The sequence below is a fragment of the Haemaphysalis longicornis genome, unplaced genomic scaffold (genome assembly GCF_048455015.1).
Source record: "Haemaphysalis longicornis isolate Haplotype H1 unplaced genomic scaffold, Haemaphysalis longicornis Haplotype H1 scaffold_10, whole genome shotgun sequence".
NCBI lineage: Eukaryota > Metazoa > Arthropoda > Arachnida > Ixodida > Ixodidae > Haemaphysalis > Haemaphysalis longicornis.
In genome coordinates, this window is record NW_027526204.1 from 49,003,903 (window position 1) to 49,026,534 (window position 22,632).

The window sequence follows — 22,632 nt, forward strand, 5'->3', positions numbered from 1 at the left end:
CACTAAAAATAAAAAAAGATGTTTACGCGCTTGCAGCGTCGTTTCCACCGGTCAGACGCCTAGCGTCCCTCGAACAAGAGGTGGGTGCAAGACTAGGTACAAGGTTTTTTTTCAAAACTACTGCCACTACTGCGTTGTTCGCCTCAGCCTGTGCGCCGCGTCGGAGTTCCCGCTAGACGAAGGCCTGGAAGTGCAGCTCACGCTGGTGCACTAGTGAGCGCGGACAAAACTTGATGTGCCTGTCAAGGCTTCCGCGGATCGCCGAGGAACGTGTGTGTGAGCCTCCCGACAGCTCCCGGAAGGGTTGTGTGCCGGCGTTCGCTCGTCGTCGTGCCTTCTGCCTCGAGGTCGATCCCGAACCTTGTTCGTGTGCAGTGCCAGCAGCGGGGCATGACGGGCTCCGTGTCCTCCGGGAGCGGCGTTCGCCTGGGACGCCCACGAGGGACGCGCAGCTGCAGCCCGCAGTAGGGTACGTTCTTTGCCGTGGCTGCAGAGCAGTGACGCCGACCATTGCCTTCGCAGCCTCGTCTGCCGAGGGTCCGTTCGAGGTGATCCTACGTCAGCCACGCTCACGAAACGTGCTGCAGTTATGTTATGGAAACTAGAACAGTGTTCATCGCTTACGTCAGAAAATGTAACGGCAAAAGCCACAGAAGGAACTAACCACAACCGTTTGTTTAAGTTAGTCAGCAAACCAACATAAGTCGTGGCGCGGGGAGACGCCGTTCGGGAAAGTAGCCCACGCCCCTTTCAAACGCTTGGCATCTCGCGATGCCACTGTTGAAGCAGCTTCCCCTCGGTCCACCAGCTACGTCTGAAGAGGTGCGTCTGCCTCTCCGACCCCTCTGGGGCCGCCCGCAGTTGTTTTGAATCGGATTGGCATGATGTATGCGCAGCCACCCCGGCAGCAGGCGCTGTTCTCGGCCGGGGTTTAGTGAGTGACGACCCTCATTGGCATTCGAACCCTCTTCCATAGGCAGCCGATCTCAGGGAATATAATGCGACGCAATGCCGTGAAACTTAGTGCAGGTACTTGAAGCCAACGTTCGACGATATAACACTATTCAGTGCTCGTGAATGTAACGGATCTACCACATTCCGCCAAGATGCTACAGTAGAGAAAGACCAGCAATGTGCCTGCGTGCTCGCAGCTGCAGGGGCTGCAGCAGGGTACGTTCTTTGCCGTGGCTGCAGAGCAGTGGGGCCGACTATTGCCTTCCAAGGCCCTCATAACTTGTCTTGGATTATAATGATTTTATGGCGCGCCTGCAAGAAACTTGAAATTTAAAAACACATTTGGGATGCACAGAACTATGCTGCGTGATAGCTTTCGCAATCTTGTCTAGTACAAAAGGACTAAACAGTGTATGCATGGGCCAAGAGTTATTTTTGCATTGCAACTGAGGTATGTCTTGTAGGCTAAATTGCATGCTTCTGAGCAAATTTGTTGCTGTTACCCTTGGCTGGTAGGCTAAATAGCATAGATCACGGTGGTGTTGCATTACACTTGGATGGTAGGCTTAATTGCTTGCTTCTGGGCAAAGTTGTTAGTAGTATTCTTGGCATTGTTTGTGTGAATTTTTCCTGTTGGTGTTTTGCTTGCAGAAGATGCTCTTAGGTCCTAAGAGCTAGTGTCCCACATGCTGTGACATATTTGATGCCAAACAGCTGTGTTCCTGCAATGTCTACGGGTGGAGCCTGCAGCCAGAATCTGTCCTGCAGCCGACAAACCCCGGCGACCATTGCCACTAATGCCACAGGTAGCTTTCCTATTCCCTCAAGCTGCTTGTCTCTGTGCATTACTTTGAATTTTGGATTTCGATGGGGAACCCTATTCCTTAATTGAAAAAAACTTCTAAGTAGCTCAGTAACGCTTGTGGGTGGCACTCCGTCAGCATTATTTCCCTGTGGCCAACAGGGCTCAAGTGTAATAACAATGCATTACGGGTCTGCAAGTTGTACTTGCATGGCAAGAAAGCTGCTCTGTTTGCTATTTACCTGGTTGAAAAGGCATATCTGGTTGGCTAAACTGAATACATGACGTAAATACTTGTATTAAAAGGTTTTCATACCTAAATAAACGTTTCAGCAGTTACAGTAGCTGCTAAGTTTGCAGGTCACGTGACAGGGACACATATTGTAGTGTCAAGTTTGGACACTACGAACCGCCACCCTTCCGATTTCAGAAAGTTTGCTGCCAAATTTAATCTATTTCCGCCAATTTGTTTAGAAATTGCTTGTTACTGGGCTATATAAAACGCTGGCATTTATATGAGCTACAGAACATATACGATACAAAAATCGGTTGTCTGTCCCTTTAAAACAAGTCAGCTGTGTATGAGACCAGAGATCTATAGGCGCACGAACGCCATTGCTGCTTTTGTTTCCCAGCCACCGCCACATCACCAAAAAGTGAGTGCCACAGGTGACGTGGTGGAGGGAAAGGGAACTATTGCTCTCACAGGCAGAGAGGACCGTTAGGCAGGCCACACCAAGGGAGGGACATTTAATGGACAGGAATTTGGAATCACTGTAAGGATTAATTCCACAGTTTTTAGGCAGCGGCTGTTTTGCGTGCCATAATTGCCAGTATTCAACCACCATGGCTAACCTGTGCTTTTGAAATATTACTACCGACCATTTTCGTGGCCACGGCAACTGCTTCAGGAATTTAAAATTACGGAAAAAATTTTAACGTTATATCGTTATTAAGCTTATTTTGCAATTTTGTTCCGTGGTCATCGAGTGTCCTTTGACTGGAAATGGAAACAACGATTACGGCTGACAAATGCGAGGTCTCGTACGAATCTGCTACATGGGGTGGCAGCTACTGGAGTGTGAAAATGAGAAGATGCAAGGGTGGATACAAAAGAAAGGATACGTTAATTCAGTTGCATTTTGCCTGCGTTGTGAAGTTAGTTTTACAGACACAGTTTGCAGCAGACACAGTCGCCAGGCATGCCCGCAACTCGCTTCAGTACTAATGCAGCCGGCAGCGCGGCGTCCTCTGACTAAAAAGGGGGCAAAGATTCATGCCAGGCTCTTAAAAACTAAAGGAGGCCTACATCTTGAGAAGAAACAAAATAAATGTGTCCTAAAAGAACAGAAAACCAGTGTGTAATTTGTTATTCTACCAATTCTCAAATTACTATTTCAATTTTCGCACAAGCTCTGTCCGGCATACGATTAATGGCGCTACGCAGCCAACTCGCGGGATGTGGCAGTCCCGCAGTCTGGTAGTTCCTTGTCAAACTTCCACTCATGCCCAAATTCGCCCAACATTCTGTGCAACACCGTTTTCTTTTGTTCTGCTGTCAACCATTTTGAGTGTTTCGAATTGGCCATTTAACGTGGTGCCTGGGACGGGTACACTGGGTTTTCATCCTATGAAGTTATCGTGCTCTCACATAGACTCTATTAGTAATGTAGTTTGGATATCACTTGCACCGGCATCCCTTTGCCATGATACGAAAACTCATTTTAGTGTGTAAATTTTTCTCCCCTGACAAAACACTAAAAGTATTTCCTTTTACAATAATTGCTTCCAAGTAATAAGTCATACACGAACCACTCTACTCAGATAGATTCAATTGTGTCATTCATTATGACTAATCGAGTGTGTAAAAAATTCAATTATGAGGGACTGTATTTCTTAATGGAGGAGCAACTATAGGCAGCTAAGTAGCACTGCTGGGTGGCACTCCTGCATTATTACCCTGTAAACAACAATTGGGCTGAAGGATAAGAAAAGTGCATCGTTAGTCTGCAATTTTCGCTGAGCAAGCAAGCCGACCTGTTTGATCTACCGTATTTTCCGGTCTATAAGTCGCACCTTTGTATAAGTCGCACCCACCTCAAAATGACAGTTTTTCTGAAAAAAAAAACGTATATAACTCGCACCGGTGCATAAGACACACCGGTATACAAGACGCACTGTTAATTAGGTAAAATCACAGTGAATCATATCGTTAAAAAGTGCGGCGAAAGGACATGGTTGCAGTGGCCGCCGCCTATGAACGCATCCCTCGGTAAGGATGGCTAGACTTGTGCATATACTGTCCAAAGTCTAGACAGAGCTTCTCAAAAATGGTTTATTGATACACACAGATGGCATGTACTTACAGACGGTGTTAGGCAAAACATCGAAGTCTTCCTCCGAATCGCTAACAAATAAACAATTCAGCAACTTCAAGTGTGTGTTCCGCTGGCGCATCACTGTCGTCCTCCGACTCACTGATGTTTTCTTCGCCAACATCGTCACCACTCGCGGACCGGATTACTCCGGCCTTTATCAACCCGGCTACAATGGTTTTTGTAGAAATGGAGTCCCAAGAGTCAGAGACCCATTTGGCCACCTCTCCAAACATCGCGCGTCTCTTGCGTGCTGTCGTAAATCAGCGCAACAAAGGTGTCATGGCGGACGGAAGTGACGCGAACGGAAGCGGCCCGGAAATCAAAACTTATCAGCAAGTTGTCTTTTTAAAAATTAGCAGCATGTTTACCTCCTTCAGAGTAATTCTCTGTAATAATTTATAAGCTGCATTTTGTTTTTGCAAACCAGTTTGATGTTACTCTGAATTTATTCTGAACTGTAGTTACTGCGCGTGGCCGAAAGCGGCGCGCGGTTGTCGCAGGCCATTATCATTGTTTTTGACTAGAAAAAGCTGCAAATTCTTTGGTTTAACTTATGGGCTACGAGAAACGCTGTAGCGGTGGGCTTCGGATTCATTTAGACTATGGAGCTGTGTCTTAACGTGTGCTGGCCACGTGCGGCTGCCGCGAACCCGATTTATTCCATACATAAGTCGCACCGGTAGATAAGACGCACCAACGAAAATTTTCAGAAAATAACTGCGACTTATACACCGGAAAATATGGTATTCAAAAAGGCGCCTAGCTGGTGGGCTTATTGTGTGCGTGACATTTTCTTTTGAATGGGAAATTCCTGATTGGGCTGTTGCTGGTTCTTTTGCATTATAGTTGGACTATGGGAATTTTTTTTGTGGTGATGTTTTTTACTTGCAGGAGACACTGCAATAGCTGCAAGCATGCCACATACAACATTATCAATCCCAAGAAGCGGTGTTGTGGCACTGTCTCTGGATGCAGCCTGCAGCCAGAGTGTCTCCTGCAGCCATTACACCCAGACGGCCAATACCACAAGTACAATAGGTACTCAGTGTATTCTCTGTAACCGCTAGGTGGTATGCATTACTAATATTTTTTTCTTTTCAGGTACGCAATGTTCTCTGACATCACTCATCAGTGCTGGCTCTCAAACGGAATCAGGATTAGCAGGTGTGATTTTTTCGTTATTGTTTCTATTATGTGCACCTCACAAAGCAGGCAAGGCAATTAAGGAAACTTTTTGTCGTAAAAAACCAAGGGAAGCTTGCAGTCATGCTCAAGACTTAAATGAGCATTGCCAGGAGCTTTGGCAAAGTGACGGTGTCATTGCTTTTTTCATAGTTGCGGTGTTAGGCATTGTCATCATATGCATCGGAGAGGTCGTCATCTTTGCAGCGATTGGTGGATGCAAAGTCATCCTCAGCATTGTAGACTTCCACCAGCTTTTTCTCATCAACTCGAGGCAGTGGTGTCCCGGGATCTGCAAATTGTGTCTGGAAGGATTGGCACACTCGTAGCCATGTCTCCAATTGTACATACTGGCTTTAAAAAAGTGCAGAGCAGTTATTCGCCATAATGGGCTGTAGCGCCGTTATCAGCTTACTTCTACCACCCTATGCAATTCAAATTTTCCACCTTTGCTGTGCTCGCATGCCCCCTGCCTGAAACTGCGCCAGCAGCAGTTCTATGCTCTGTGTTTTTCTCCCCGCATGTGCTGTTGTTGCATTGCCACATTTTGCGTTTAAAAACCAACCCAATGGGGCGTCCTCAACTAAAGGAATGCAGACCTGCCGGTTAATAATGTATATTCCCCAAGTGTACCAATAGTGTTCTTTGCACTAAAGAACAGGAAGTTGTATAACAAGCACCAGCATTTCACGAGCTTTCGAACGTTTATGACTCTATAAACCGCTTTGCTTTCAAAGCCTTTGTGGAACGCTGCCAAAAACAGCATTACCCCGGGACGCCGTCTTGGTGCTGTATATATTTGGGTCAAGCGAGGGAGCTAGGACGACAAGGCATGCGCCTAAAGTGCTCTATACTTAAAATGTGGCTGCTGTGGTGACGTCTCCCAAGCCGGGTTTCTTTTCATCTTGAGCACTAGCGCTGAAGTTTTTTTTTACATGTGCGGTAGCACTGATGACGGCGCTGGCGTTTTTGTTTTGTTTGCTGAAGCCACAGCACAAGCCGAGTACTCGGCGGTTAACGCAAAACACACTTACTAGCGCTAAGCATTTTTATGGTATTTTTTCTTGCAACAGCGAACTTGCCGCGAAATGCACTTACGAGCGCTAATCATTTTTATGGTATTTTTTGTTGCAACAGCGAACTTCCAGATTGTATGACAGCTCTGCGGTTAGAAGTGTTATGAATAACTTTTGCGAAATTTTGTTATGCTTTGCGGGTGGGGCTAAGCTGATGCCAGGACTATTCTTTCTTTGCAACTTCAAGTGCACAAAGTGTGGCTCTTCTACTCTGTGGTATAGGAAATGAGGTGTGTTAGTTTACACTTCATTGGCGCAGTAGCTAGGTTGTGGGCTAATGGTGCAAAGCCTGAATTTATAAGAGGACCTTCATGCTTGTTAGCTTGCTCGTGTTCTTAAAGCAAATTTGAATTGATTAAAAAGCATAATTGATCGAGACTGGAAACAAAACACACGGACATTACCTGTGGCTTCTTTTGTTATCAGTCTTTTTCAAATTGCATTACTTAAGTTAGAAATCGACCATGCTTGTGTTTTAAGCAGCATGTATCAAAGGAGTTCTGGTATTAGAAATTTTTGTTGTGGACGTATGAAATACTGTCTGATAGCGGCTAGTGGTAGCCTTTGTGTGCTGAACCAGAGTTATACGTTTGTTTTCCCTGGTTGGAAAAGATAAAATCTTGCTACTGCCAGTGTAGGAATTGTTGGTGGACCTGCTTGACCATCACCATCTGCAGGGGAGAGACAGCTGTGCGTCCTGTGCAGTTTTGATAGAAATTCGTTTTTCTGCTTGTAGGAGTTTGTAAAAATGCACCAAACTGCTTCTTTGCTAGGTTTTGACGCTCATGTCAGTTTCCAGGGGAGAAAGTGTCATCATGATTTTCCAAGCAAGGCGACACTGTTTTTATTTGATTGATTGATCAATCACTTATTTATGAAACACAGGGAATAGATAGCAAAAAATGTCCCAAAGGTCGTGTTTTAAACAGTCATGTTTTGAGTTTGCATATTTGATATTCTGTGCATTTACAAAGTAACCCCATCAAAAGCCATTGCAAACGACCATTAAAAAATGCTTATAACAGGTGAGGGGACAAATGATTTGACAAGTTGACAAAAAAGCGCTACTTTTGGTGTGCTGTAGTGCCAGAGTGTCACCACCAAGCACTGCCATGTTGTTGTCGGTATATTGGCTGAGCTTTTGTCTTCCGCTTTGTGGCGCATTTTTTATCATATCGTAAAAGCATACATATGGCAGGAAAAAGCCAGTGGAGCGAAGGAAACGATAAATTTTAAGCAGAAATGGCTCTCTGGCAGTGTTCACTGCAACCACGATCCCGATAGCTTGGCGAAGTGCCGGATGAGTTATTCAGGCACCTTGTGCACTTCACTGGTTTTCTTTCTGATTTACGTTATCTGGGTGGCTGGGTCATGTTTATTCATTTTATCTGTTTTTGTAGTGCACAGTGACGTTACCGCCGCGACAATGCTTTAGAACATATGCGACATTATGGGAAGTTGCACGGCTCGGGAGGCAGGTTTCTTTGAAATCGACATGGTGCCCGCTGAGTGTAAAATGCAGTGTATGTGCCTATAATAAAGATTCTTAATGTGAAATTCGGACTCGTAGCGGTGTTTTGCAATGCTGAGTTATTACTGTTGGACAACAAGTTTTAATACCAACGAATGGGACGATCGACACATCGAAAGTTGTGGCCGCGGCTGCATTGTTGTGATTTGTTCAGGTGACGCCCCATAGCGGAACTGATTACTTTTGAATTCCATTTGTAATTCGTGCATGTCAAGTAAAATGTAATGCCAAAGGGGAAGTGGCTAGCCATAGCAACAATAATAAAATTACACTCGTGAATGTGCACCTCGAGGATTGAGTGGGAGGGCTGGTGGGGCGCGATGACGGTTGGTTCGCTTTGCGCAACTTTTTCTGTACAACACAGTCGGGCATTACGGAAATAATAATTTCAGCATTCAAATGATCACAAAAATACTTTATGATTGGAGCATTCTTAATTTGGTATCTCTCTATGTCTTCTATGCATACAGCCTATATAAAATTTGAGCAGTTTGTAAGCATATAGTACATATCTTGCAGCCAGTAAAACACTTGTTTATAATAGAGTTTTTGTACCTTCAGCCGTATCCTGCCCTGCCTGATCTAGATTTCAAGAAAACTGCATCCGGTCTGAGGTCGAAGCCCACCCCTGTTGTCTTCATGTTTGCAAAGAGTATGTTTCAGCAGTTTTCAGATGCAACTAGTTGAAACTGAACTCACTTTACGGGAAAGCATTTTACGTCCTGTACCTTGTAATACTTTAATCAAATGTTTTTTCCCAAAGGCTGTTTTTGTGTGGTGTTTGCTGCAAACTGTTTAAAAAGTGTACTTCTCTGCTCCTTACTAAAAATTAAATTTTTTCGGCTCCTAATATAACATATGAAATGTCAATGACTGCTTCAATATTGAACTCCTTCTGCTCGAAAATGTAGATGTTGCTGCTGCAGAAACTGCCCCAGATATGTTTCAGCTGTCTCATTCCTGCATAAGTTACTCTGCCTTTTCCAGGCAAGGCTTTTTGGTTGCATTCTATTTAATTAAAGCAAAGTTGGGTAATTTAAATTAAAATGTTCTTTTATATTGTTACATGACGCTCCAAATACACAGGCAAACAACTAATACGTAGCAGCATCGAGAGACACTGGTCGGTGCTTGGTTCAAGGAAGAGCAGGAGGTTGATCGGCCAACTTGTGAACCGTTCGTCTATGCCCTGCTGCATTAGCAACCATTGCGAATCGTGTGAATATCGTAAATATGCCTTATTCTTTATCCTGACATTGTGGCTGAGGTGCATTTTCATCCCCGTCCAGGCCTTTGCGCTTTGCCACCTCCTCCATTGGTCGAGTGGGTGACTGTGGCCCCTCACTATCAGCTCAGCTCTGTAGGGGGCTCACTTTACGTGTCACGGATATTCGAAGTGGACACCACCTTTGCTACAGCAAGATGCCTGACCATGCCAGAAACGCATCGAGACCACCAATCGTCGTCATGTCACAGCCCCATGAACCCGGCCTCTTTTCGTGGCACGGACGATGTCAACGTGGAAGATTGAATCAAGACTTACGTGCGGGAGAGTGCACATAACTGATATGATCCCACAGTAACGCTTACAAATGTCGAAAATTACCCCGTTGGAACAGCTAAGAAATGGTTCCTCAAACAAACTCGACGTCACTAGCTGGGATGCCTGCAAACTCATTGGTCGCATGCTCGCTTGCCAAAACGAACTGGCGTCTCATGCACAGCGTCCACTGAAATGCAAGCACGTCGCCACAGGGAAGATCCAAACATGGCCGAAACAGAAAACCTTTCGCTAGTTATGAAAGGCATTGCTGATGACAGCTTCCCCGTGCTCGTTTGTAAAGACTGCGTCACCCTCGACTGTTTTGAAGGAATGCCACCACTTACAACAGGTGAAAGCCCGTCTAAGTGTTCAGCAGTTCACCAGGCTTCCAAAGATATCTGCCACCTCATCGTGCAAGGATATTCCGCAGCCAGAACAGCTCACCGAGAGATCGAGGCCGTGACTCCAATTTTGCTACCCCTCTACATACCCGAAACCAGCCTACCTACCATTTCACTTTTGCAAGCTTTTGTTCATCAGGAAATTGCAAACAAGGGCCTGCCTCCATTGCATTTTTTCTGCGGGTCGTGCGCCACCATTTCCCATTCTGCTGCCAATTGCCCCCTCCCCCCCCTCGGAGTGAATTTATGGCTCCAATTTACCGACCTCGCCATCCCTCAGAATGTAGAACCCCTGATGACCGCCCGATCTGCTTCATCTGCTGCCATCCAGGACACGTTGCTCAATACTGTCGTAGTCGCTGGATGCTGTTGCTCCGCCCTGCCTCGCTGAACCACCGTTCCACCGACATTTCCGCACCTGACAACGATCACCGCCCTCGCTTTGCCCCTCGCCTTTACATGGATGAGTGTGATGCGAGTGCACCCCGATTTTCTGTCCCCTCGTCGTCGCTGCAGAGGCGCCAATCCTGCTCACCCCAACCCCATTGCCACCTCTCTCCGACCCACCAATGCAACTCCCAGAGGTGACGCTGTGTCAACGACCACACCCGAAAATCCTCTCTCGACCTCGGCTATCCGGAACAATTTACTGTATGTTGAAGTAACAGCACTCCTGTCAGTGCCCTCATTGCTACAGGAGCGCATTGATCTGTTATGAGTGCTAATCTTCGCAACCGTTTAAGCAAAGTTATGACGCCACCAACATCACATGTTGGGTCACTGATGGAGGGACGCCTGTTGTGATTGGAATCTGCTATCCTCGTGTGACTGCAGCTGGTTGTGTAACGACTGTTTTGTTCGCTATGCTTGAACGTCGCTCGCATGACTTTATCCTTGGCCTTGACTTTTTGTCTGAGCACACAACCCTCATTGACTGTTCCACCAATGTCCTTCGCCTCGAGATGCTGATTTTGCCTGCTCCTGACGATGCTCCCGACGAGAGGCTTTCCTCCAAACAGCACATTCGCTTGGCTTTGAGAGCAATAACTTATGTTCCCCTATCGTGCAGTTCACAAGTTCACGACAGTGATTACATAGTGTCACCAATCATTGACAAGCTGCTTACGCACAGCTTGAGCCTACCTCATACCGTAGTGACTGTTACCAACAACAAAGTCACCTTGCCCTGTGCTGTGCTGTGGTGTGCTGTGCATTCTAGTATATAGGCTGTTTGAGGATTTGTATAACACGTATTGGCTTCAGCTGCTCAAACCTTTGACTTTTGCAGCTCTGGAAGTGAACAACACCCAAGTTGGCGATTCGGGTGCATCGGACAACAGCACAACTTCACGAGATGGTGCAGACATTTCGGCAAAACTCAGTCCTCACACCTCCTCTTCCGGCCGACATTCTAGCAACACAGGGTAGGTTATGGCACTTGCAGCACGGTTTGCAGAAGACATCGTGTGGGAAGTGCAAGTTTATTAGTAGCGGTTTATTTGTTTCAGTATCTGGTGGAGCAAATATAATGGATGGTGCACTGTTTGGAATAGGAATAAAAGGAGTACCAGTAGGTTGCAAAGCATTACTGGGTGTAATGTATAAACCAGTATGTAGTATGAACAGGATTGTAATCTGCGCTGAGTTGTAAACAGTAAAATTAGAAAATGTTTCTACAATAGTTTCATTTAATTTGTATTATTTAAGAACTCGACGAGGCCGTGAGAATTAAAAAACAGGCGGTGTTTTTTCAGTTTTGGTATTTGTTTCATACTTATTATGAAATGCACTGGAGCTATGTGAGTTGCCTGCAGCAAGAAATATTCAAATTGCTTTGCTCCACTTTAGGCCATGCCCAGTGGTATACAACCTGCAAGCCGGGGAGCAGGACACACTTGAAGGTTCCAGTTTCGAAAAACAGTTTGGGGCATCATTGGGAGTAGTTTTTAAAACAATGATGAGAACAAAATATACATACAAATTATTCCTGCCTACATGAGAAATGTAAAAGTGGTGAAACTGCATGGATCGGCTGGTTAAAGGAGTACTGACACGAAATTTTCGTGTTACATTTTTTCGCTGTTATTGGTGCCTACAAGCCCATTAGTCATTGAATGGCACATTGGGTGGTAAGTTGCTGCATAAATAAATATTTCCAGCCTCGTTTATTTGTGTTGGTTTCGGTTTCGAATAAACGAGCACCGAGGCGTTCACCAGGACAGGAGAGTGCTTGTGACATCACTTTTTGTCACACCACTGTTTATCTGGATGCGCACACGAGCTCCCGCGCATCTCCACCGTCTTATCATGCCTCGGGTAGCATGTCAGTCCCAAAACCGTGACATGATACATTTGCCAAAGCAGCGCGCGCCAACTGCAGCCAGTGTGCTGACCACATTATGGGGGACCTGGCGTCCGCAGTTTGGGACCGGGCAGAGCAGGTGGCGTCATGCTGATGCCGATTGTGAGAGGGCATTTGGTTTGAGCTTTCTCATGTGGGGAAAGAATAAAATGGATTGAAAATATGTTATAATGAACAATTACTGTTGAAACTTGCTGGGAGATATGTCAACTTGCCAAACAAACCTTTTACATAGTTATCTCAAGTTTGAAATTTCGCGTCAGTACTCCTTTAAAGGTTTGGTGTGCTTGCCTCCGCACTACATTTGGACATACGGTCCCATCTCCAGGATTATCTTATAACAAATAATGCAAGCAGAGTAATATCGAATATTGTAGCAGCAAATTTATATACCTCGTTGACATGCACCAATGAAGTAATAGTTATAATAATTGAGTTAACCATATTCACAATATAATTGCTTTGGGCAGCCTTGAACCGTACTTTTCTCGTCAATGAACTGTTCTGCTGATGATCTCCAGCATTGGCAGCATGGCATGCAATTAATGCAATGGAGGTTAGTAATTACATTCCACCGAAGAAACACAAGCCCCTTTTCACAGATTTTTCAGTGCTTGAAAAAGTCAGTGCATCTCAGCATAAGGAGAAGCCAGCAATGCAGAGTGTCACGCAGATGGTCGCTAAAACCCAGCTTGAGTTTAGGTGCCTGACCACCTTGCGTCCCCGCACGCCCTTTTCCTCTGTCCTTCACCTCTCCTTCCTTGGTCTTCATGTGTTTTTAATATCTGCCTCCAAGACATTGTCCTTCATTGGTTTCTGTCGAGCTTGTGTCTGTGTTCTCTCTCATGCACTCACCTGACGAGTACAATGTCGGTCACCGTGCAGCATGTCTAGCTTGCACCATCTTCTTGTTTGGTCATTTTTCTTTTTCTTTGCCTATCGTCTTCTCATTATGCCACTATTTTTGTGGGAGCACTGGTCTTGGTGGCCTTGCGGTTCAGTGTTTCTGCCTTCTCCCCTTACTTTCACTGTCTGTCTCGTAGTAAGTACAAAGTGAAATGAAAATGCCACTGCTTAGGGCTAACATACAAACACTAAGTATAACACTAATCTAGAGTGAACATGGCATTACTAAAAATTTTTTCAGCACTATGTTATTTTCGGTTCACATTAAACTTGGGCACAACCTTCGAAGCGGAGTTTTGCTTACGTGTGCGAGTACATTACCGCAAACTTGCTCTTGTTGTTCTGGTGTCAAAAAAACTGATGTTCAGGAAGTAGGAGGCGTTAAAAATTACGTGATAAGAGGGGCCATGGATAGAGCCAGGTTGTAGAGAGAATTTTCAAGAATGCTTAGCAGATGTGTCAAGTTCTCTGCATAGCAGAAACTATGTAAACTGCAAGATCTTGCTGCAGTTTTCTAGAAGCCAAACTAGTTCGCAACACAAATTACAGTCGACTGGTATGCAGTTTAAATGGTCGGAAGAAACAGTACATGACAGATTGTAATGCTTAATTTAGCGTACTTATCAGGTTAATAGGGGAGTGACATTTGAAGGGATTACAGCCTCGCTCTAACAGACAAACATGAGGCTGCTTGTTTTACAGTTGCTTTGTCAGATTTATGCTGCTGCTAAAAATTTTTATAAACAGTTGCTTCATCTCCTTTGTATTTAAATGCCAGTGATAGTTATTCATGATACCTGCTGAGATAAAGTGGCTTTGTATGTGTAATCAGTCCAAAGTTGTATAATTTTTGGGTAGTGTTCAATACACCCCTAGTTACCACTTTTTCGTTAATCTAACATTTTCTGCAGAAGCCCATCTGTTGACAGAAAGTGGAAATTTTGAATGGGTAACAACTCCAGCGTAAACTTGTGACCAGCAAATGGAACATGGCTTGCTAATAGAGTCGTCTTAGCCGCCAATCCCACTGGGATTTTTCACATCATAAAATTAGATAAAGAGCTGTAGTGGATTTGAAAAAAAGTGGGCTGTGCCGGAAGGTGTACTTTTATTTTGGTAGAATGACACCAAACACAATTCAGGCATTTGGGATCATTGGTATAGACCATTCCAACGAGGCCGCCGCAATCTTGCGTGCTCAGCGCCCTCTCTTAGCTGGCCGATTCGCTGGCTTGGGCGTTTGCTCCGCGCCGCATGGGCGCCTACGGGAGCTCGGTGAATTTGCGTTGTAGCATGTTGTGCGTTCATTTCCATAATATACTTTAAATCGGAAAGCTGTTGCATAGGACCCGTTTAAACTATGTGGCTTAAATTGGCGGCTTTTTGGGCCGCTGGGGAGCTGAAATTCGCCTAGAGGTAGCGTGGTCCGCGGTGGGTAAACGATGCCGTGTCGAATATATGTCTGCAATACTTCGTCACAATTTTTTTATTTGCGTGTGTGTGTCGGGGATCGCGTATAGCGGGTATTTTGATCGCTTTACTGCAAAAACTGATGCTTGATAAAACAATCTAACCGTGATACGCTCGGCGCCCATGGGCAACAATCAGAAGCACGTGCCATTGTAACAGACTTAAGGCTACATATCCCTGCACGGGTTAATACAGGTAGTTTTGGGTTAACTTCGTAAGTATTTGGCACATTGCATACCGTATAAACCGGAATATAGGTCGAGTTTTTTTCCAAAAAAATCCGCACAAAAGTCACCCCTCGTCTTATATAGCGGTCATTGGCAGAATGTAAATCGTTGTCTGGCAACAATGTGCAAGTGTAGTCCGTCGCCATCGCCATTCGTGTCGGACTGCTCTCTCGCACTATCAGGCCTTTATTTGCTTTCGCTTTTCTCTAGTTTTTCGTTTTTTACTCGTCTATTGTACGTGCATACGTACATTTCTGTACGTGTCTGTTCCGACATGAGTGGCGGCAGTTGACGCCAGTTCACCGCGACGTTTAAAAGCTGGCGGCGACTGAGTCGCCGAGCAGAATGGGAATATGGCGGCGCAACGCCAGTTAGGCGTTTCGGAGAAAAGTCTGCGGTACTGGCGGAGCCAGAAACCTCAGCTGTGCGTGTGCAACCCCCGAAAACGACCGTTCCGTGGACATCAAGCGGTGCACCCCGAGTTGGAGAACAAACTGGCGGACTTCGTCTGGGAACTTCACTCACGATCGCTCCGGAGGCCATCCGCGGACCGGCTCCGCGAACTGTACAGTCAGTGGATAGCCAGCGACAATAAAAGGACCCATACGCGCCGGCTGCGACCGTGTCAAGCTGGGTGTCCTTCTCTGGGCAGTCGCTGCCCGACGACATGGTTACAGGAGCGTTCAGGAAGTGCTCCATCAGCAACGCGCCTCACAGCATGGAAGATGACAGTGCGAAGCAGTCATCCTCGGACGACTCTGAGAGCTCGGACGAGTGACTTCGGCAGGCATAGTGAGTGGCAGTGACGGACGGGCGTCGAAAATATATATAGACATTGTGTGTGCGCTTCTGTACCGAATTATTTTTTTTGTCAACTTTTCCCACCTCAAGGTAGGGGGTCGACTTATATACCGGGTCGACCTATAATCCGGTTTATACGGTAGTTTGTATTAAATCTTATCGGTATATAGACACCTCACCCTCAGCCACCGTGCACTGCCGCCAACTATAAACAAAACTTCCTCTTTCTAGAATTTCGAGCTGCTCTGCAGCACAATTTAGCCGTGCAAGTAATGTACAACAGAAATGAAATAAACGACACAGCTCCTGGAGCACGTCGTATAAGGACATATTAAGCGTCCACCGCTGGGCAACCAGACAAGCGTTCGCTCTTGCGTTGCTTAGTTTGATGTAGCCGACAGAGACATCATATTTGGGTAGCAGACTGAACTCTTGGCTGGAGTGAGTGAGTGAGTGAACAACTTTATTTTGCCCGAATCGGGAATGGGGAAAGAAGGGAGGTAGAATCCCCTTACGTAGCCCCCTTCCTCCTTCCCCTCAGATTTTCTGGGGAAAGGGACAACCTAGGGAGGTGTCACTGTGAAAATCGCCAAGGCCAGCACACGCAAAACTTGGAGCTGGGTTTACCGCAATGTGACCGCAGCAATGGTGGAGATGTTACTAATACCATCTGCGGCAGAGGCAAGTTTCAGTGACTCATTTTAGTTTGGAAAGATGGCAGAAGAATTTTCTGCAACTAATCCAAAATAGGTGTACAGAAAGAGCTCAGCAGAACAAAATTGCCGGAAATCTTGCGTGTTAAAGCACACAAGCAATTCAAAAGCTCCTAGTCTGGCTGATTTATTAACATTTCAATAAAATAACGCGTAATTTAGTGGTAAACCCACACGCGCGATGCTTACAAAGCGTAATCAAGGCAAAGAAGGAGCCGCGCCAGGCCCACCCTGATTGGCGCGCACACTCCAGAGAGGGGGAAAGGCAGCCTGCGCCCCGCGACCACTGCGTGCGAGAGTACGTTTACCCCTCGCCCGATGGAACGGTCTATAGATCATAGCTGTAGAATGTTGACGGCGGTAGTGCGCCAAGATAACTGCAGTGTAGGTCGGCTGGGGCCCCACCTAACTGACTGGAATTAGATTTTACTGCGTGATCCGTCCAAACCAAAAATGTCGAACAAAGCAGGCCATATAAAGATCATGAAACCCCAATTAATGAATGAAGTTTTTCTCAGAAAGCGGACCGAGTTTTGTACAAGGAACTGCGAATTAGTGTCTGTCGAAAGGTGCTTATTTCTGGAGGCTTACGCAAATGCGTGGTCCTTATTTTCATGAAGTAATCTTCCTCCATGCACTTCCAAACCGAGTTATTGCCACAAAACCGCTTAGTGTGGCCTGCGGCAACTTACAACTGTGCGCAATCTGACAAATATGCATCAGCACCTCCTCAAGCTGCGCTGAAAGCACTCTTTTTATGGGTACACAACAATTTGGGAACACCACAAGCAACGTTACCTCCAACGATAGATTTCCAAAATTGTGTCAATATTGTGCTGAGACCCACACATTCAAATCACTGCCATAGATCAACAGTGATCACAATGGCCCTTGTTGATACCAGCCCTTCACTTGAGCACGTTCCTGGAAACCGAATTTGTGAAGCTTCCAAGCGGCAGTTATATAGCTCACGAGAAGAAAGGAACTTTCGTACCATTTAGAGACCATCTCGATGTTACCTGTGTTGGCACTCAAGGTGAGCTCGAAGCTTCCGGTAACTAAACAGAAAAGGAGGAGTCAGAAGCAGCCACTGGTAGCTGCATTGAAAAATGAGTGCAGTGTGAGCCAGAGCTGTGCATGACGAGGTCTAAGGAAACTTTCCGAGAGGACGCTACAGGAGTGATGCCTACAGCCGAGTACTGACCGAACTGTCCACTTGTGACACTCGAGAGTGGCCAATTATTCCTGAGCGATTATGTGATCTTGATGAATGACCTCAAAAACATTCTCTTAGGAAGAAAACTGAGAAAACATAATTATGTTACTTCAGCGCCCAATTCTTGGTCTCGTGAAGAACAATGGAATTCTTCAGGGCAACCCGACAATAAGTTTGAGAGGCAATGAAGATCTAGGCTGCCAGTGGCATTCTAGGCACCAGGAAAGAAAATGTGGTTGCCCAGTTAGTGAAGTAATGAAGGCATCAATCGTAGCATTAGCCTATCAGGCAAAAAGAACGCACTTCAAGGCCTCCAAAAGCGACTGTTGTTGATGAACAAAAAGAGTTGCATGATCAGTGGAAGAGGGCACCTGATTTAAAGTGTGGCTTCTAATTATTCGCAGCTTTGCACCTTCGACACTGTTTAGGTGGGTGGAAGTGGCTCACACACCCTATATGTCTGCATGTGTCACAGGTATTTTAAATTAATGCTCCACACTATAACCTCAACGAGACAACTCAAGAACTTTTCGCTACGACACCATGGCAACTTGATAACGAAGACTGCAATTTCGGCAATTGCCCAACCTGCTCCACTACGGCTTGCACAAAGAGACTACTCCGACGAAGTCTTGCTGATGTCTTCAGGAGTAACAATAACACATCCACCAGTGGATCAGTGGAATACATTGTAAGGCTGAGACCATTGTTTTGACGCCTCAAGAATTTTCAGCAAAGTTCATAGACATGTTGAACCATCTTAATGTCCACCATTTCATCAGTAAAGAGCAAGCCAGCTACTTCTGAATATTTAAAGCGAACTAAAGTCAGCACGAGGCCATCATAGTGATGAAGTATGCAGAAAATTATAGCTTTATAGTTCAGGATGCGCCACTGTCATACCACTGCGTCAACTGACAGGTTCAATTACAGTAGCTACATATTTTGGTAAGCAGAAAACGGCACCTGCAGATGTTTCAGTAAACTTTTGCAGTTGTTTCTGACTGCTTGTAGCATGGCACAGTTGCAGTGCACACATTTCCGAGCACAGTGCTTGGAAAACAAACAAGATCTGTGTCAACTACAAAATTGAATATTTCTCTGACAGAACTTCTGTACAATACAATTATAAAAACAACTTTGTGAATCTCTGCTACTACAAAGTGGAGTATAAACTGCCGGCAGAATGGAATTTCTTTGCCACACCACGCGGCAAAAGTGCACGTGACGGCATCAGAGGCGCACTCAAAGGTCTTGCACTGAGAGCGAGTATCCAGGGACTGATGCCTTTTCAGGATCAGATTTGATGCCACAGGACCCGTATGCCGGTGTAAAGACAACACCAAAAAAATAACGGTTATCTGGGTCCCATGTTTTAAAACAAGATACAAGAATGCAACTTGGTTCACGATTAGCCACGGAAATTCCAGTCAAGGAAAAGCAACAGTTACATCACTTCAGACGAGCTACGCCTTCAAAACTTCACATTGCTATTACATCCTACTCAAGCTCCGAAAAAACTTCAGTTAAACAACCAAAAATGAACAACTAGGATGGTTTCTTTGATACTAACTATTCAACTGGGGAAAAGTTGAATCACTGTGGATAAAAAACAAAAGGCAAAAGAGACAAGTGGCTAACATTTTTGTTTCCTGTAGGAGGTGTCCTGCCGTGATGTCTGTGGGCCAGATTAAGTGCCGTGCAGTGGGAAAAATGACTGTGATTCATCTTCCTCCACATCAGATGGTCAGATCACGCTCGCTGCTAGCTGCTGCTACAAAATGCTGACTTCCCGTAATTCACTGTGCAAAGACCCATAATTAAAAAAGTGGCAATGTAGCAGAATTATGCTGTTCATGGTGTATTTTTTGTGGTGTCAAGTGACAAACAATGTTCATTTAGCAGAAAGCCAGGTGTGCGCATTCCTGCTGCATAAAAGTTTGTAGGCCGGTAGGCATTCCAAGTTAGCGACACACTACGGTAGTGCATATAAGTGCGGCTAATTGCTAACTTTAAAAAAATTTCTTGCCTCCAATGAAATATACACGACTGCAATTTTGGAAATGAAAATCTTAAGGGTAGGTGCATATAATAAGCTGTCTCAAGTAATTTTACCTGTTACGATTTGGTGCTTTATGTAGGTCTGATGTTTAAAGAAAATCATTTCTTGACATTTTTGTGTTCAATTAGCCTAAGTAGTCTGTAATCAGCCTAAATTATTTTTGGTAGACACTCAAGAAATATATCAATGCACAATGAAAATATTAGGGCTGAAGCTTTATGACGCCTTTGCAAATAATTCTGAAAACTCACCATTTCTTGCGTTTTTAATTAACAAATATGAGACTAAAAATTCTTGGCTTCACTGATGGTGCGTCAAAAAACTGCAAGGCAAGCAGAAGGTTCTACAATATTTCTCATTCTACATAGTTTCTTATTTAAAATTTATTATGTCCAACCACATTTTCCTTGTTTGCAGAAACTTCAAGAAGTGCTCACATGAGTGCAAAATTTTTTGATGAAAATGCTCGGTGTCTGGGCCTCCGATACATAATTGGCAACTAGCAGAAATTCTTTCAACAAAATTGGCAATGCTTGATTTTGGGGCTGGGACGTTTCGTGTGGAATGGCCCTGCTATGTTTTCTGTATAAGTAAGCCGCACTGTTTTGGAGGTTTTAATTAACTTTCATATTGCACCAGAAAATGAACTAGTCAAACTTAGAATCACCTAATCAAGCCCTCACTGTTTATGTGTACATAAAATGAAGTATAAATATTTCTTTATAATATACATAATTCCCACTACCTGAGAAGAATTAGCATGGCCTAGTTAAAGTTTTCTTTTATTGAGAAAATTTAAAGCACGGGACTTGCAATGTGATCTCTGGATATATAACCTGCTGCCACACTTTCTGTTAGGAATACTTGACAGAAGTCGTTTAGAACCATGAAAAAAATTTGCAGAAACCTTGAATTATCTGTGGTGGTATGTACATTGGGAAGAGTTTGTATAAATGTGTTTTTTCGGTTGACACCTATTGCGGTGGGTCTCAAAGATTGCGTTCGCTTGATTCTTGCAATATCTTCATTCCATATTTCTTTTTCTTCTATCTTATTCTGGTTTTTGAAGTGACTGAAAAATTTATTTTCAGAGGGAAGCCTCATTCCTCCCAGTCCTGTCAGCAACGCAACGATTCCCCTCGTGAGGTGAAATTGTGTGCAAGAAAAATGTGCTCCACCTACACTGTTAGCAAAAAAAAGTTCCTTGAAAAATGCAACCTGGGCAGCCACCAGAGAGTGCACCCTGGGGAGAAGCCATATGAGTGCACCACCTGTCAGAAGAGCTTTACTCGAAGAAGCCTCCTAGTTGTTCATCAGAGATCGCACTCTGGGGAGAGGCCGTATGTGTGCACCACCTGCCAGAGGAGCTTTCCTCGACGAGCTAGCCTGGTTGTTCATGAAAGATTGCACTCTGGCGAGAGGCCGTATGTGTGCAGCACTTGTCAGAAGAGCTTTACCCAAAGAGGCCACCTGGATGATCATGAGAAATTGCACTCTGGTGAGAGGCCGTATGTGTGCAGCACCTGTCAGAAGAGCTTTACCCAAAGAGCTAGCCTGGTTGCTCATGAAAGATCACACTCTGGTGAGAGGCCATACGTGTGCACCACCTGTCAGAAGAGCTTTACTCGAAGAAACCTCCTGGTTGTCCATCAGAGATTGCACTCTGGCGAGAGGCCGCATGTGTGCAGCACCTGTCAGAAGAGCTTTACCCGCAGACCTACCCTGGTTGTTCATCAGAGATCACACTCTGGCGAGAGGCCGTATGTGTGCAGTACCTGTCAGAAGAGCTTCACTACCAGAAGCAACCTGGTTAAACATGAGAAATTGCACTCTGGCGAGAGGCCGCATGTGTGCAGCGCCTGTCAGAAGAGCTTCACTAGCAGAAGCAACCTGGTTCTTCATGAGAAATTGCACTCTGGTGAGAGGCCGCATGTGTGCAGCACCTGTCAGAAGGGCTTTACTCAAAGAAGGCACCTGGTTGTTCATGAGAAATTGCACTCTGGCGAGAGGCCGTTTGTGTGCAGCACCTGTCAGAAGAGCTTTACTCAAAGAAGCCACCTGGTTGATCATGAGAAATTGCACTCTGGTGAGAGGCCGCATGTGTGCAGCACCTGTCAGAAGAGCTTCATTAGCAGAAGCTACCTAGTTAAACATGAGAAATTGCACTCTGGCGAACGGCCGCATGGGAGCAGCACGTGTTAGAGGAGCTTTACTCAAAGGAGGCACCTGGTTGTTCATGAGAGATCGCACTCTCGTGAGAAGCTATGTTGGTAGCACCTGTCACAAGACCTGTACATGCAGTTCCAGCTTGGTGGATCATTAAAAAATTTCAGTCTGGCGAGAGGCTGTATGTTTGTAGCACCTGTCCGATGTACTTTGCTAAAATACCCAGCCCGATTAAACATGAAAAATTTCACTCTGTAGAGGCCTTTTGTGTGCAGCAACTGTTAGTAGAGCTTTACTCAAAAAACCCACCTGGTCACCCATGAAACACTGCATTCTCATCAAGGGCTGTGTGTGTGTTATCTCTCAGAGAAGCTTTACTCACAAAGTTCACCGGGTCTCGGGAAAGACTGGACTCGCTTGAAAAACTCTGTAGAACCTGTCAAAAAAGCTTTATTCATAGTCCAGCTTGGTCACTCGAGAAGAAGTGCTGTCTGAGAAAAGGCCATAATTCTGCATCTCCTGTAAGATTTACACAAAGAAAGGGGATTGATTGCTCATGAAGAATTACACTTCAGTGGGAACCCATACATGTGTATCAATTGAGGGAGGCAGCTTACTAAAAGACACTTCTTTGTTTTACATAAACTACTGCACTAACGCCAGGCATTATGTCCATAGTATCCGTTGGGCTAGTTTCACTCCTTTGCAGGCTCTGTTCACCACATCGGGAGAGCTTTTTCTCAAAGCTTTTTGTTAGGCTTAAATGATTGCACTTTGGTGAGAACTACCATTTGGCAAAAACTGTTCTGCACAAGCAATTGCACTGTCGTGAAAAGCTGTTT

General features: G+C 45.1%; 1 protein-coding gene across 8 annotated transcripts; it reads left to right on the forward strand.

Moving 5' to 3' along the window:
- Positions 1 to 152: 152 nt before the first annotated feature.
- On the forward strand, positions 153 to 21,962 carry LOC144158476 (uncharacterized). 8 transcript variants are annotated; one of them, XM_077689367.1, is made up of 6 exons: positions 153 to 469; positions 1,669 to 1,760; positions 5,026 to 5,172; positions 5,236 to 5,298; positions 11,156 to 11,291; positions 20,716 to 21,962. In XM_077689367.1, the coding sequence occupies exons 1-6, from the start codon at positions 234 to 236 to the stop codon at positions 21,824 to 21,826; spliced, it is 1,785 nt and encodes a 594-aa protein (XP_077545493.1). In that variant the 5' UTR covers positions 153 to 233; the 3' UTR covers positions 21,827 to 21,962. The 8 variants fall into 8 exon arrangements, with proteins under 8 accessions (XP_077545493.1, XP_077545500.1, XP_077545494.1 ...); XM_077689374.1 differs by lacking the exon at positions 20,716 to 21,962 and adding an exon at positions 19,221 to 20,707; XM_077689369.1 differs by having other exon boundaries at positions 330 to 469; positions 1,606 to 1,760.
- The last annotated feature ends 670 nt before the right edge of the window (positions 21,963 to 22,632 follow it).